Source organism: Geotrypetes seraphini, chromosome 1 (genome assembly GCF_902459505.1).
Source record: "Geotrypetes seraphini chromosome 1, aGeoSer1.1, whole genome shotgun sequence".
NCBI lineage: Eukaryota > Metazoa > Chordata > Amphibia > Gymnophiona > Dermophiidae > Geotrypetes > Geotrypetes seraphini.
In genome coordinates, this window is record NC_047084.1 from 470,209,163 (window position 1) to 470,226,477 (window position 17,315).

Below are 17,315 nucleotides of genomic sequence, written 5' to 3' on the forward strand. Positions count from 1 at the left end.
GTCTCCTGCTTTTTTTTTATCATCTGTCCAAATAAGTCCAATTTCTTAATGCAATTATATAACATATTTTAAAAGTAATATCATGATTCACCTAGTTGATTTGTATCACAATTTATTCTTTGTAAATTTGCACTTTGAAAATTGACCCCATTGTTTATTTGAGGAGTAGTTGGTTTGATGGAGACCAAAGCATTCAACTTTTTTCCTTTACTAATAAGAATTAAGAAATTAATATGGAAGGGTTTTTTTTTATGTGTGTGTGTGTGTTTTGTTTGTTTTGTACTGGGTTTTACACGAGGATGTTAAATTGCTATTGAGTTGTATGGAGTGTTTTCAATTTCTTCTCAATGTAATAATGGTTATTATTTAACACTGTATATCATTTTCATTAAGGACAATATAGATATGCTTTTTAAAATGAACAAACAGAAGCAACAGAGAATAAAGTGGCTTAGCCATAGTTTCATGGGCTGATGCACAAAGGCTCATGGTAGAATTAAATTCCACCATGAATCTTGCGCCACAAAATTACAGTGGCATAAGGACATAACATAAGAACATAAGTATTGCCCCTGTCGGGTCAGACCAGAGGTCCATCGTGCCCGGCAGTCCGCTCACACGGCGACCCCTCAGGTCCATGACCTGATAGTGCTCATAACCTAAAACTCTCATACCCTTTTCGCTTAATGTCCTGTAAAGTAACCCTCTATCTGTACCCTGTTCAGAATAAGGAGCAGGCAAATTAATGCCATGTTAAAATCACAGTATTAATTAGCTGCTACTATTCTGTGGTAAAGTTCCTCTCACTGCGTGAGCACTGATTGGCTCAGGCAATGACATTAACACTGACATATAAAAAGGAGCATGCTACTGGCCTGAATTCTCTCTCTCATTACCCCCCCCCCCCCCAAATAAAAACAACCCATCAGCCTGAATTCTCTCTCCCCCACCACCCCAAATATCAAATGATCCCCACCAGGATAGGTTTGAGGGGTCAGGGTCCACTGGACCACCAGGGCCTTTTCTTAAGGAGCTGAGAGGGGTCCACTGGACCACTAAGGAATTTTTTTTTTTAAGGGCAGAGTGATGGGGCAGCTTGGGAAGCCTGTTCAGGGCAGGATGGTTGGGTTGGTGGGAGAGAACAGGTATCATTAGACATCCCTTTTCTTAACCAACCCTTCTAATGCTGCCCCAGACCTGGTGCTTTTTTCTGGCACTAAATGCGTCCAACAGCTCTTTTTTTAGTATGCTGCAGGATACAAAATGATCTCATTTAAATGCGGTCTGCATTAATGGTTTCAGCGCCTATGTTGAAACCAGTAGAGCATTAGATTGCACAATAATTCTGACAGTAAATGCCTGTAACCACCAGCATTGGGTTTTGAGCATCAGCCCTCCATTGTCTTTGAAGAAAGCAAGATTTGAATCCTAGCTATCTTGGCCTCAGCTTGTTGCTGTGACCAATAGGTCATACCTTCTCCTAAGTAGCTGCTAACTTCCTTGATCTTACTAGGATGCTAAGCTACATACACCTTTATTCTCACCCTGTCTTATGTTCTTTAATAACTAGGCAAACTATGGTGATATAAGATTTCAACTGCACCCAGTTTTATATGGGAAATATTTCTGCAAACTGCGGTTTCACTGTTTACATAATGAAAGTTCACAAAGTGTAAATTCACTGACTAAGCTTCTGGCTACTGGATCTTGTCCAATCGATCTTTATTGTTTAACATTGTTCAATTATTGCGAAAGAAAATTAGAGAATTAAGTACTGAGTGCCATTTAAGCTTTCAAGATAATCTTCTTTAAGGTGGAATCACTAATGCAGATAAATAACAGAGGGTGATGGATATGAATGTGATTATTATTCTTTCATGTGTGTATTATAGTCTATAGCTATAAGAAGAGATGCCAAGGGTGGTTTTAAAAAAGTATAAGTACTATGGGGCAATGTTTCCCAGCCTTTTCAAGCCTATGACACACCTATATCAACAAAAATATTGACTGGCTCTTCAGATTCTGTGGACAGGCAGTATTGACATAGAGAAGACTCATATGGTCAAAAGAAGAGTTAGGAAAGCACTAAAAGGCCCACTGGTGTCTTCCAAATTTTAAAGCAAAGGAAGCGTGAAGCCCATCAGTAAGCTGCAAGGTGAGAACCCTTGTGCACACAAAAATGGAGCCAAACTGTAACCGGAGCCCAAGAAAGTGTTATTGAAAAAGTATTTGGAATCTGTTAACCAGATTGCACTGAAGAATGAGGTCTAATTTGTGTTTCTGGGTTAGTTAAAGAGATTCTGGATGTTTTGCATTAACATCATTAAGTTGACGGTGCTAGATTTGAGGCTAGTGTGTCATTCTGTGACAAATAATGGTACCTTCTCTTTGGTGGGACCTCGATTATGGAATACTCTTCCATGACAATTGTGGGGTTTGGGTTTGTTTGTTTTTTATATCTCTTCAACAGTTTAAAAAGGTATAACAAAGTCATTTGTTTGTACAGGCTTATGTGACTCTTATTGGACAGTATGTGATTTTATTGTAAGCTGCTTAATGTTATAGGAGGGGCAGGAAAAAAAAAGTCAAATGCATTTCCTTAGGCTTCAGCCACAGTTTGGTTCCATTATTGTACATATAGGGGCCTTGCCTTGGGACCCCTCATCTCCCCCTCTGCTGCTTCTGTTACACCTTTTAAAGGCAATTCTGTAAAATATAAACCATGTTTGCTCACTCCTTCCACACCTATAAATGAGATGACTGAGGGAGGCTATGATTGAGCTCTGCAAAATCTCAAGTGGTATAGAATGGTTAAAAATGAATCAAATTTTCGCTCTTTCAAAAAGTACAAAGACCAGAGGACACTCAATGAAGTTGCATGGAAATACCTTTATCTCAAATAGGAGGAAATATTTTTTCACTCAACAAATAGTTAAGCCCTGGAGCTCATTGCCAGAGAATGTGGTTAACAGTGATTAGCGTATCTGGGTTTAAAAAAGGTTTGGCCAAGTCCTTGGAGGAAGAGTCTATAGTCTGCTATTGAGACAGACATGGGAAAAGCCACTGCTTATCCTGGGATTGGTAGCATGGATTGTTGCTGCTATTTGTGTTTCTGTCAGGTTTTTGTGATCAGGATAGTGGGCGAGATGAACCAATGGTCTGGTCCAGTATGGCTATTCTTTTGTTCTTATGTTTTTAGAATAATACAACTTATCTGCAAAAGTATCATCAGGGTACCTAAGTTTTGTTTCATGCCAGTGCACCTAACTTAGGCCCCCTTTTACTAAGCCACGGTAGAAGTTTCCACCATGGCCCAGAGTTAGGGTTATCAGATTTTCCAGAATGAAAATCTGGACCCATGACCCCTCCCCTAGGCTTGCCACCCTATTCTGCCTAAGTCCCACCCCCACCCCCACCCCCTCAACCTGTTCGTTTGTCAGGAGGGCCTTTAACTTTTTTAGTACTATTCAACATCTTTCTTTTTTTTTAACTATTGTAAACCGCATAGAAATTTACGGCCTTGCGGTATATAAATTGATGATGATTATTATTATTATCTGTGCATGCGCTGGTATGACACGATGACATCACACGCATTGCATCCACGCATGTGCAGATGCCATCCTGACGTCGCTGCTAGCTTTTCAAAACCTGGACAAAGTGCTGGGTTTTGAAAAGCCGTCTGGACCCCTTGAAAAGGAGGACGTGTCCGGAGAAATCCAGATATCTGGTAACCCTATCCACAGTGCTAAATGCTCCACCTCTGCTCCTATGAGTATTGGAGTTAGCATTGGAGCATTTATCACCCCAGGCCGTGGTAGAAACCTCTACCACAGCATAGTAAAAGAGGGTCTTAGATAGCATTTAAATGCAAAGGAGGCATATACATGGGCTGAGCTCTTCCTTACATGGGCAACTTACAGCAGCTTAGATAGGACTCCTGTCGTTTTTAGGTGCCTGCATTCATGCCAGGTCTATGGTTACTGTAACTGTGGGCACTGATAATAAATTAAGCAACTATTCTATAATGGAATATAGTCGCCTAGAAACTCTTATAGAATGTGATCCCTCTATTCATCCTCAAGGTACCTAAATTGATGTGCCCAATTGTAGAATTACCCCCTTTGTACATTTAGCTGCTGTTTAATGTGGACATAATTGGGCCACTAATCAGACCACTGGAAGCAGCCCAGCTCTGTCCCACAGTCGGTGCTGATCATGGATATTCAATGCCTGGCTGTTTCCAGTGACTGACATTGGCTGCTATTAACTGACTAAGTCAATATTCAGCCCTGGCCAGTTAACAGTGGCCAAAGATAGGCCTGCTATTAACATGGCTCAACTTGGTTGCTAAACTTAGCTGGCTAGCTGTGATGAAAAATTGTTGGTTTTAAGAACTTGTTGCTCACACCAAAAGTTTGTTTTAGAATTTGTCACTCACATGAGAAGAAAATATACATGCATCTGACTAATTCTTAGAGGGAGTATTGCTCACTACCTGTGGACTCCCATGCCTTTCCCTCCTTCTACTGCTTATCATACATGGACTTCTACCCTCTCTCTGGTTCCTGATAATGTTTGGATTTGATGGCTAGGGTTACCAGATTTTGTGTCCAAAAATCCCTGACGCGTGGCCACACCCCATTCTGCTCCCAGGCCCACCTTCTTGTGTCCCATTCTGCCTCCAGTCCTGCCCTGTTCCGTCTCTAACCCCATCCCATTCTGCCCCCATCTCCGCCCACAGCAAGCATCTTCTTTTAATCCCTGACCTCCATGTCGCGTCCGAGGTCCTCTAAGCATGCGTTGACGCATGTGATGTCATCCAAACAAGCTCGGAGGCCCTCCAGACAGATTGAGCTTACCAAAACCCGGACAAACTGCCAGGTTTTGGAAAGTCCATCCAGGCACCCAGACAGTCCTCTAAAAAAGAGGACATGTCTGGGTTTTGCCGGACATCTGATAACCCTAGGTATGCCTGGAGCAGACAGTTGGCTTGTCAGGTAATTTGGCTGCTGCATGTGGCTCTTCCACTGCTGCCTCTCCTAGCACTCAAAGGGACCAGTGCTCAAAACTACCACCAGCGTTAACACGCAGTTAATGCCGAGTTTGCATCCACGTCATATAGCATCGAATGCTCAAATGGTTTCAGCAAGGGTAGGGCTACCAGACATCTGGCAAAACCCGGACATATCCTCTTTTTACCTGGATGAACTTTCCAAAACCTGGCAGTATGTCTGGGTTTTGGAAAACCACGAGCTCCAACCGCGTCTTGAGAGCCATCAATAAGCATGCACGGATCACTTCACACGCATTCGTGCATCCTGGAGGCCCTCTAGATGTGGCCAGAGGTCAGAAAAAAAAGAGATGTGGCTTTTGAGGGTAGGGCTGGAGGTGGAACAGGGCGGGTTGGAGGCAAAATGAAATGGGGTTTCTGGTAACCCTAAGCATGGATTTAATTCACACTGAAACTATTACCCACAGATCACATTAAAAAGCATTTTAATGTATCTTAACGTGGTTGTAGCAACATGAGCGGGGTTTAGGGTTTAGGGTTTTGGGGCCTGTAAACATACAGCAATAGTGCAGAAAAGTTCTTTATTGACTCAAACCACAAAACTTCCCAAATCCTGTTGCTTCACAGGATCAAGTACATCTAGGAAAGAAAAACAAGGAATATGAGTATAAGATGTTGGGGGTCAAGTTGGAAAAATGCGAACAGGAAAGGGATTTGGGGGTACTGATTGACAGTACCCTAAAGCCATCGGCACAGTGTGCGGCGGCGGCGAAGAAAGCAAATAGGATGTTGGGCATAATTAAGAAGGGGATTACGAGTAGATCGGAAGAAGTTATAATGCCACTTTATAGATCAATGGTCAGACCGCACTTGGAATACTGTGTCCAACACTGGTCTCCATACCTTAAACAGGATATAACTCTGCTAGAGAGAGTGCAGAGGCGAGCCACGAAACTTATTAAAGGAATGGAACATATGAGCTACAAAGATCGACTCAGGAAGCTGGGACTGTTTACCTTTGAGAAGAGAAGACTGAGAGGGGATTTGATTGAGACTTTCAAAATATTAAAAGGATTTGATAAAATAGACCAAGAAGCAGCATTACTGACATTTTCTCATGTGACACGGCAAGAGATCATAGCCTGAAACTGAGTGGCAGCAGGTTCAGGACAAATGTCAGGAAGTTTTCTTTCACACAGCGCGTGGTGGATGCTTGGAATGCACTCCCGGGGGAGGTTGTGGAGGAGACTACTCTACTGGGATTCAAGCACAAGTTGGATGCATACCTTCTTGCATATCATATTGAGGGATACGGTAAATCCGGGTCTCCATAAAGGAGTACCTAAATGGGCCACCGCGTGTGCGGATCGCCGGACTAGATGGACCTCGGTCTGATCCGGTGAAGGCGTTTCTTATGTTCTTATGTTATGTTCTTGATTTGGAAACAACAGGCTTGAGCTGAGCCTGGATCTGGTACTGCTACACCCCAAACATAGACTACAAAAGTCTTCTTCAAAACAGATAGCAAGGTCTGGTCCTAGCCAGACCTTAGAACAAGGCTCCCATGTAGTTAGTAAAAAAAAAAAAAAAAATTGACTTACCTCAGCCAAGCAGAATATCTGGATGTTGAAATCGAGGAGTATTCTGGGGCCACTTATTCCTCCTTTTCCCCTGGGCCTTTCTAACCTAGTTCTGGCCCTGCCTTATATACTTCTTGACAGCTGTTTCCCTGAATCTTCATTCCTATGTTATTTCCTCCTAAGGAGGAGCTACCTATGTTAAGCTAGTTTTGACAATGTGAGGGAATATCCAGTAGGGGGAGTGGTAGTGTACTACAGTATAATCCCGTTATAACGGACTTCAAGGGACCTGGAAAAACAGTCCGTTATATCCAGTGTTGCATTTTTTTAAAACTTTATTTAGGGCAACTTGAAACAACGTAAATCGATGAACAACAGTTACTGCATAAGCATATCAGCAACATCAATAACAAAACTCAGCAAAATATTGATATGGCACGAAATGATTGCAAACCAGAACACTGTACTGGAAAGAAAAATACTCTGTCATTTTTTTTCTGGGCTGCATTTTGATACTATATCACCGGCATGCCACGTGCCTTGTAGGCGGAGCCTGCATGTCCGTTATAGCCGAATAAAACTACAGCTAAAAGCGGCTATGGGGACCAAAATAGTTGTCCAGTATATCCGAAAGTCCGTTATATGTGAGTCCACTATATCCGATGATTTTCTGTATGTTTATAATGGCTCTTGGCCGGGACCAGCAGTCCTCGTCCGCTATATGCGAGGTTCCGTTATAAGCGAGTCCGGTATAATGGGATTATACTGTATACTTAGACTCCCTCACAATAGTTATTACCTTTTCTGCAACCATGTCAACCAAAAATAAAAGAAGTTTCTCATATACCAGACCCGGAACAGCACAGAAGAGTTGGTTGAGAGGAGAAATGTCTAATGACACCCCTTATCTCCCCAATCCAGACCTGACCCCCTACCCCCTTATCCCCAAACATTAAAAAAATTTCTCAGGTGGTCTAATGGACTCTCAGCGCCTTCCCATTCCCCAACTCTTCCTAATATTAAAAAAAAACCCTATTAACATAATAAAATGACGGCAGATAAAGACCTGAAAGGTCCTTCCAGTCTGACCAATTGTACACGCTCTATAAATTAATAATTTAATTTAAATGGTCCTTTTTCTTAGATATTTCTGGGCCATAAACCCAGAGCTCTGCCCGATAGTGTGCTTAGGTTCCATCTACTGGAGTCTCCGTTAAAGCTCACTCCAGCCCATCTAAACCATCCCAGCCTTCGAAACCCTCCCTAGCCCATCTAAACTGAATGGCCATACACTTACGGGACACACCCAGTACTGGCCTTAGTTCCTTCAATATATATCCATTATTTTCTGATTAGAGATCCTCTGTGTTCATCTCATACTTGTTTGAACTGTGTCACTATTTTCCTCTTCACCTCCTCCGTCTGGAGCGCATTCCAGAGGCATCAACCACCCTTTCCATAAAGAATTTCCTTACATTACTCTTGAGTTTATCACCCCTCAACCTAAAATTATGCCCTCTGGTTTTACCATTTGCCTTTCTCTGGAAAAAAATTTGTTCTATGTTAATATCTTTCAAGTATTTGAACTTTTTTGGCCTACACACTACTAGAACAGGGGCATAGCCAGCCTTCTAATTTGGGGGGCACCCAGGGGTGTGAGGGGTCAAGAATCGTTTAGTCGTGTATCAGGAGAGTGCGGCTCAGGAACTGGCTGGCAGGGCTTCATCTTCTCACCTTGTCATTTAAAAGGGTGATGCAGTGGGGAGTTGAGCACAAAATAGGGAGAACCCAGGACTCCAAGGCTTCCCCCCACCTCCCTGTGGCTAAACCACTGTCCTAAAAGATAAAACAATTTAGCTTCGTTTTCCAATATTCTTAACACAAACTATAGAAATATTCCAAAACAGGAAGATGCATCATCGCATCCTTGAAGAAAACAGTAGAAAGAGTTAGTAGTTTGAACTCATTTTTCCAAAGGACCCCTGACCTAGGGCTTTTAAAAATTCAAAAGAGCAGTCAGCTTTCTCATGCCTTCCTTTCACGTGATATGTAATTGCAATCTCTTTAATACTTCCTTCTTCCTGTAAAATAAAAAAAAAACACAAATATTGTAAACAATATACTTAGTGAATTTACACTGCTAGCTTATGATTTTGTTTTTTTAAGAAAACTGATATCTTTATATTCTGATAAATAGATTAAGATGTACTCTACTATTCCATACAAAACTATTTTGTTGTATAAAGGATTTTGTTGCTTAGTTGTCCATGATAACAGTGAAACTTACCCAGAAATAGAATGATACAATAACCAGAAGGCTGTTGCAATCCTAATCGGTCCCTGGCTCTGTTCTTGCTTTTGCACATAACTATTTAAACATGACTGTAAAGTCCGAGTCAGAAGCAATTTTGGATGAATTGGGAGTCAGTAGGGGACACTCGATGAAGCTACAGGGAAATACTTTTAAAACCTGGCTCCTGTCCTGACCTGACTTCCCCCTCCCCTAGTGTTAAAAAAAATGCCCTGGTGGTCTAGTGCAGTGGTTCCCAACCCTGTCCTGGAGGAACACCAGGCCAATTGGGTTTTCAGGCTAGCCCTAATGAATATGCATGAAGCAAATTTGCATGCCTATCACTTCCATCATATGCAAATCTCTCTCATGCATATTCATTAGGGCTAACCTGAAAACCCGATTGGCCTGGTGTTCCTCCAGGACAGGGTTGGGAATCACTGGTCTAGTGGACCCCATTCCCCTAAGTCACCAAAATAACCCTAGTACTCTAGCAGGACCCCCACTCACCACTGGTAGTCTAATGGTGTCCCACTTCACCTGGTACATCCTGCGAAGCACCGGGTGAGGCTTTTGTAGCATATAAGGGAATGAGGACTCTACCATAAACCTTTGAGCATTGGCCTTAAAGTGCTAGGTAGATGTTCTCCCTGTCTCAGTCAGTCTAGGAACAAGTCAGCAGTGGGAGAGATTTAAAAGAATGTGCTTAGGTGGGGAAAAGGGAGGGTGTACTAACTGCAGTGTATGTTTTGATTAAGATAGGATCTGGCTATGTATGTCTTGTGTTTAGTTCATTAATTCCCACACTCCAAAGCTTATGGTGTAACTACTAAACAGAGGCACGTCAGACTAAACATATGCTCAGAGAGAGAGTTCATGTGCAGTTAAGAACCACCACTGGTGTTTTCATGTTAAGTGACTAGTGCTAGCCTGAAACTGAGCATCAGGCAGTAGGCTGACCAGTGGTGTGCAAGGGATTCAGTGAATCCCCATCTCTACAGCCCTGCTTTTTAATTTATTTTTTGTTTACTTTTTGCTTGATTTAATTTCATTTGTTGAGTAAGCAGCCTGCTCAACCAGTCAAACTGTATCAAACAAAAAGTAACTTCCCCTCCCTATATATAAAAAAAAAAGGCAGGGCTCTTGGACTGGGGATTCTCTGAACCCCTTGAAGGCCCTGACAGTACTGATCTGAATTTGATTGGCTGAGTAGCATCTGCCTGTTGCCTGCTCAACCAATCAAATTCATAGCAGTGCCCTTAGGGCCTTTAGGGGGTGGGGCGAATTCCCTGAAGGCTCTGACCACACGCCACTAAGGTTGACATGAAGTAGAGGAGTAGCCTGAGTAAGCTGAGAACTGGGGGAAACAGAGTTTAGTTCCTTGTGACCTTGGGCATGCCACTTAACTCTCCATTGTCTTAGATACAAAACTTAGACTGAGAACCCACTAGAGACAGAAAATACCTACTATACCTGTATGTAATATGCAAACTACTTTGGTAGTATTACAAAAAGGTTGTATATCAAAGTTTCATGAACAGTGGCTTTCCATGGCACATTGGTTAGGAAAGAGTATATTGGTGTCTTATGAAGGATATAGTCACACAAGAACATTATTAAAGTTGATAAATCTCTCCAGATAAGAAGGACTTTCTGCATGCATACTGCCATTGATGGCCATAGTACTTTGCACCATGGTTTGAAATTGGCCAGGTGTGTTTTTTTCCTCTTCTTAGTCTATGTAAGTTAATTATACCAGTAGATTATACTCCATCACCGCCAGTAAATGTTCTATATAGTGTCAAATATTAATGTCTGTACATTTTCTTCAAAACTTAAAAAAAAAAAAAAAAAAGTTACTAAAGATTGTTTTCCTGAAAATGAATAGGGGAGTGGAGGTGTAGCTCAATGGTTAGAACAGCAGGCTGAGTATCAGGCAGGAGCTTAGGCAGAAATTGATTTGGGGGGCCTGAGGGTAGACTGAGGGATGCCAGGCATTTCCTCAAAGACTCACACCCCTTATGATGTTGCTGTACCCCCCTCCCCCCCCCCCCCCACACACACACACTTAGGGTTACCAGATTTTCCATCTGGTAAAAGAGGACGTGTGGCCCTGCTCTGTTCTGCCCCATCATGCCCCCCAAACCCAGTCCCACACAAACCTCATCTTTTCGGGCCGGGGCTGAAGTGGCACTTCAGCCCCAACCCCGATCTCACCAGCTTTTCAAAACCCAGACAAAGTTCTGGATTTTGAAAAGCCGTCCAGACGCCCGGACATGTCCAGAGAAATCCAGATGTCTGTTAACTCTACCCCTGCTGCCACCTTTGCTGTTGTTACACCTTGCCTGCATTGCTGTAGGGATGCTCAAGTCCTGCCAGCCAAAAAGTTTCCCTGCTGGAGCCCAGCTCACACTTCCCAAGCAACAGAAGTCGGCAGGCTGCTCAGGCCTCTGACACCCAACATTTCTGCACATGCTCAGTTCATATATGATCTGAACATGCATGGAAGTGCCATATCAGCTGCCAGAGCACCCTGCTGACTTCCTGCTGGTCAGACAGTATGGACTGGGCTCCGGCAGGAAAACGATTTGGGTGGTAGGGCTTAAGCACCCCTGCCAGCCATGTAGTGGCTGCAATAGTATCAGAGGGGGCCTGAGCCCATCATGGGAATCCCAGGCCTCCAAAGCCCCACTCTATGGTTACTCCATTAGCAACAGGAATGTCAGGATCAAATCCCACTTCTCTTCTTTTGACCTTAATCCTCCATGGCTTCAGGTACAAACTTGTGAGCCCCCAGAGACAGGGAAATACCAACTGTACTTGATCATAATTCACTTTGTGCTGCTACTGAAAATGGTATGAGCTAAATCCAAATCATCCCAATAAGATGTGTGTATTGTCAAAGCTAAAGAATAAACACTGATGTATTAAGAGTGGCAACAGAGTTTGGCTGATGAATGTTTGTTAGGCATAGCAAGTAGAAAATCTATCTGCCTGCATGAACAGTATGACTTCTGAAGTCAAGTCTTGTATACTCTAAATTATAAAAATATTACACTGTGTATAATGGTATCTCAATTTTTCATTAGGGTTAACTGCTACGGTTCATTGTCCTCTCAGTGTCCCTTTGGAGGATTTAAAATGTCAGGAAATGGACGAGAAATGTAAGTAAACAAACCATCGTGAAGCAATAAAATTGTTTTACATGAAATAACTTTTCATGGGTTTCCAAATGGTTTGTCAGATTGCTTTTTGAAACTTAGAAAAGTACTGCTATGGACACTACAGATAACAGATGTTCCTTAATATCAAAGCATGAGAATGACTCCTAATGAGCAAGGGTCTGTAAGCATAAATCATAAGACAGACTGGTCCCCTTTAATTCAGTACCTACATAGTAACATAGTAGATGATGGCAGATAAAGACCCGAATGGTCCATCCAGTCTGCCCAACCTGATTCAATTTAAATTTTTTAAATTTTTTCTTCTTAGCTATTTCTGGGCAAGAATCCAAAGCGCTACCCGATACTGTGCTTGGGTTCCTACTGCCAAAATCTCCGTTAAAAACTACTCCAGCCCATCTATACCCTCCCAGCCATTGAAGCCCTCCCCAGCCCATCCTCCATCAAACAGCCATATACAGACACAGACCGTGCAAGTCTGCCCAGTATTGGCCTTAGTTCAGTTTTTAATATTATTTTCTGATTCTAGATCCTCTGTGTTCATCCCACGCTTCTTTGAACTCAGTCACACTTTTACTCTCCACCACCTCTCTCGGGAGCGCATTCCAGGCATCCACCACCCTCTCCGTAAAGTAGAATTTCCTAACATTGCCTTTGAATCTACCACCCCTCAACCTCAAATTATGTCCTCTGGTTTTACCATTTTCCTTTCTCTGAAAAAGATTTTATTCTACGTTAATACCTTTCAAGTATTTAAACGCCTGAATCATAACTCCCCTGCCCCTCCTTTCCTCTAGGGTATACATATTCAGGGCTTCCAGTCTCTCCTCATACGTCTTCTGGCACAAGCCTCCTATCATTTTTGTCGCCCTCTTCTGGACCACTTCAAGTCTTCTTACGTCCTTCGCCAGATACGGTCTCCAAAACTGAACACAATACTCCAAGTGGGGCCTCACCAATGACCTATACAGGGGCATCAACACCTTCTTCCTTCTACTGACTACGCCTCTCTTTATACAGCCCAGCATCCTTCCGGCAGCAGCCACCGCTTTGTCACACTGTTTTTTCGCCTTTAGATCTTCGGACACTATCACCCCAAGGTCCCTCTCCCCGTCCGTGCATATCAGCTTCTCACCTCCCAGCATATATGGTTCCTTCCGATTATTAATCCCCAAATGCATTACTCTGCATTTCTTTGCATTGAATTTTAGTTGCCAGGCATTAGACCATTCCTCTAACTTTTGCAGATCCTTTTTCATATTTTCCACTCCCTCTTCTGTTACAAATCTTGGTATCATCATCAAAAAGGCAAACCTTTCCTTCTAACCCTTCAGCAATGTCACTCACAAACATATTGAATAGGATCGTTCCCCAGTACCGAACCCTGAGGGACTCCACTACTCACCTTTCCTTCCTCTGAGCGACTTCTATTAACCACCACCCTCTGGCGTCTGTCCGACAGCCAATTTCTAACCCAGTTCACCACTTTGGGTCCTAACTTCAGCCCTTCAAGTTTGTTCAACAGCCTCCTATGAGGAACTGAATATTACTTCACATTGTCAACATTAACGCTAAAGGATGGCACAAAACATATTGATGATATGTTTTGTGGCAGCAGTATTTATAGTTTGCAAATGTTAAGGAAAAAGAAAGAGTAGACTTTTTAAATTTTACGCTATAGTATGTACTGTAATTCTGCTTTGCTTTCCGCAGTATTAACACCTATGCTAAATATGTACAGTCCCTGCATTGTAATTTGCTCTCAACTGCATAGTACATTCCCTTATATTGTATCTTCGCTGTATATGTACAGTCTCTTACATTGTAAACCGCTCTGAACTGTTTGTGGTATTGCGGTATACAAAAATAAAGTTATTATTATTATTACATAAAACCAAACAGATAACAGAGGAAGTCACCAGCAAACAAAAGTCATACTTGTCATCTAATTCAATAAGGTCTGGATTCTCTAAACACCATCAATATCGACATCCACCTAAAAAGCAGCCTCCGATCACGTGTCAATCGCGCCATTTAGAGAATTGCAGCCCTGGGAAAGATAGGCGCCAGAAATGTAGGCCAGGGTTTTCAAGGCCTATGTTTACAGCACATATCTTTATCCCTCTTTCTTGGAATTCCTCAAACCCTAATACCACCAAATCCTCCCACAAATTAAAACTATCCTTCCCCTCAATAAAAGGCATTTCCCACACAGGAAAGCTAGGGACCTCCCTCCACTTCAAAATCACTGAGCTCTGGAACAACCTTACCTCCCCACTTCGGAACTTGAGCTCTCTCCAAGTTTTCCGCAAACATCTGAAAACCTGGCTTTTCTCAAAAAATGTAAGTCTCCCTTCAACTTAGGAATCAAGGAAACTCTTATATCTTGGCATCCCAAGTCCTATAAATTTTCTTCACACTTCTACCTCTAACCCTCTATTGTAGTTCCTTCCTATTTCTCCTACTGTAAACCGCGTCGAGCTCTACGAACGTGGAGATGATGCGGTATACAAACCTAAGGATTAGATTAGATTAGATTAGATCTTTGCTTTGAATCACGCCTACGTAGGTGCTTTACAATGCCACAATGCCACTTCTGTTATTAGCCACACCTATAGTGACATTAGGCACCAATAGTCACCTTCGTAGGCGCAATTCCAGCACTTTTTATTTAGGTGCCAGTAAGTGTTTTAAATTTGATGTTGCTTGCAGTTTCAAATAGCGTTTTCCAATTAACTTAGGCGCCTAAGTTTATTCACTATTTCTAGAATGTCCCTCTAAGGAAATATATTGCATAGATGATATTACTGTAGTTGCTCGATAGGTTGCCAGATTTGAACTTGTCATCTGTCCCCCAACCCCGCGCAAACCTCGTCACTTTGGGCCAAGTCTGGAGTGCATCTGCGCATTTGCAGATGTAACGGGATCACGTTGCATGCATACGCACATGCATGTGATGTCACCGCGTCACATCCACACTTGCACTCCAGATTCGGCCCCGATCTCAACAGCTTTTCAAAACTTGGACAAAGTACCAGGTTTTGAAAAGCTGTCCAGATGCCCAGACAGTCCTCTAAAAAGAGGACATGTCCAGGGAAATCTGGATGTCTGGTAACCCTACACTTAACTGCATAAGTGACAGCCACCCACAAATGACCAAATATTCAATTATAGTGATTGGACATGGCCCAGCATTGAATATCCTTGCTAAACAGCCCAAAGAAATGCTGATTGCCAGCTAAGGAGGTCATTTAGGAGAAAGGAAAGATAGCTGCTGCGGTTCATAGACAAAATCGCGCCGACAATTGAGCGCAGACAACTGAGCGCAAGGTTGACGGCGCGCCGAAGAAAAGCACTATTTTAAAGGGTTCCGACGGGGGGTGTTGTTGGGGAACCCCCCTACTTTACTTAACAGACATCACGCTGGCGTTGTGGGGGGTTTGGGGGGTTGTAACCCCCCTCATTATACTTGAAACCGAACTTTTTGCCTGTTTTTTAGGGAAAAGTTCAGTTTTAAGTATAATGTGGGGGGTTACAACCCCCCAAACCCCCCACAATGGCAGCGCAATGTCTGTTAAGTAAAGTAGGGGGGTTCCCCACCAACACCCCCTGTTGGAGCCCTTTAAAATAGTGCTTTTCTTCGGCGCACCATCAACCTTGCGCTCAGTTGTTGGCGCTCAGTTGTCGGCGCGCCGTTGTCTCGCGCAATTTAGTCCCGTCACCAGCTGCTGCATGTGTGGCGGCCCTTACTGGCCAGCCTGTGGTTTGACGGTGGATTTGAGGACCATCCCTTCCCAGTCTTCTGAACAGTAAGAGCTTGCTGCCTGAGACAAGTGATGCAGAAAGACGGGGAAAAAGACAAAAAATATATTTATATTTAAGAATTACCACTAGCTTCTTTCTGTCTGATTATTTTTCTAGGGGAGAATATGGCCTTCATGAATACACAGAAGTCAAGGCTGTGGTAATCAAGATTTCCCAGAAGAATTCATAAGCCTGCTCTGAAACAGAAGTGAATGCCAAGCACTTGATACCCAAAGGATGTGTGTTTTGATTAATGGCTTTACCTGTGTTACATTCCCTTTTCATTTTAGAAATGCATTCATGAAAATGTATATAATTTATACTAGGGGCTGCTGAAAAGTTCTCAGCCCAACAAAGAAGAGAATGATGTGGAGCCATGAAACGTTCAAGTTACTTCACACTTTTCTTGACACTTTTCATTTTATTTCAAGTCATTGAAATGAAAAATGTCAAGCAAAGTGTGGAATACCAAGTAAGTTTCATGGCTCCACATCATTCTCTTCTTGGTTGGGCCGAGAATGTTACAGTAGCCCCTCGTATACCGTACCTTTAAACTTTCCCAGTGCCTAAAGAGCATTTAACCTCTGATAATTCCATGAAATTGAATACTTTAAAATAAGATTGGTGAAGAAAATGATATTTTTATTGTGATTGATCCATTTTTGAAAATCCGCTGTCTTGCTCATATTGCCTTCACAGTAGTAGACTTTTGTAGAACTGGTGAATTTTAACCTTCCTTGTCATTTTATTTTTTTCCATAAAATGTCATAAGTGTAAATAGGTTTTTAAAAAAGCCCTTTCCTGTTCTACATTACTTCTAGGGCCTCTAATTTTAAGGTTAAACTGAAAACCACTGGTAAAATCCACATCCCCTAGTGCTTTTTCATTTCTCCCCCTTGCCTTTCTTGAGCTCCTCCACTCTGGGTTTATACTTTTTCCATTCTAACAACTGCCTAGTTCTACAAATGTAGATATTTGATTGCACCTGAAAAGGTATATAATGAGTATTAAAAAGGTATATAATGAAAAGGTATATAATGAGTCAAAATGTGTGATCGTGGCACCGAGGTACCCTCCTCTTCAAACCCAGCATGCACCCCCCTCCTCCCCCTCCACCAAAAAGATGGAGAAAAAGCCTGAGACTAATGTAGCAGTATAGAACCAAAAGGTACAAATCAAAACTGCTTTAAATACTTTCACTGGTAAAAAAAAACCTCCCTCACAGAACAGCTCAGGTTTAGAAAAGGGTGGTTCTGTGAGGGAGTTTTTTTGCCAGTGAAAGTATTTAAAGCAGTTTTGATTTATACCTTTTGGTTCTATACTGCTACATTAGTCTCAGGCCTTTTCTCCCTCTTATTGGGTTCATGCTGGGTTTGAAGAGGGGGTACCTCGGTGCCACGATCACACAACATTTTGACTCATTATATATGTTGTGCATCCTCGTA

The 17,315-nt window shown here is 42.4% G+C and overlaps 1 protein-coding gene across 1 annotated transcript in view; it reads left to right on the forward strand.

Annotated features, from left to right (window-relative positions):
* ALDH1A1 (aldehyde dehydrogenase 1 family member A1) overlaps positions 1–16,878 on the forward strand; it is a 105,297-nt gene extending 88,419 nt beyond the window's left edge. Inside the window, exons 12-13 of the mRNA XM_033924558.1 lie at positions 11,974–12,048; positions 15,988–16,878. Coding sequence (XP_033780449.1) covers positions 11,974–12,048; positions 15,988–16,060 — 148 coding nt within the window. The 3' untranslated portion in view covers positions 16,061–16,878. The remainder of the gene's footprint in view (positions 1–11,973; positions 12,049–15,987) is intronic.
* Positions 16,879–17,315: the final 437 nt, after the last annotated feature.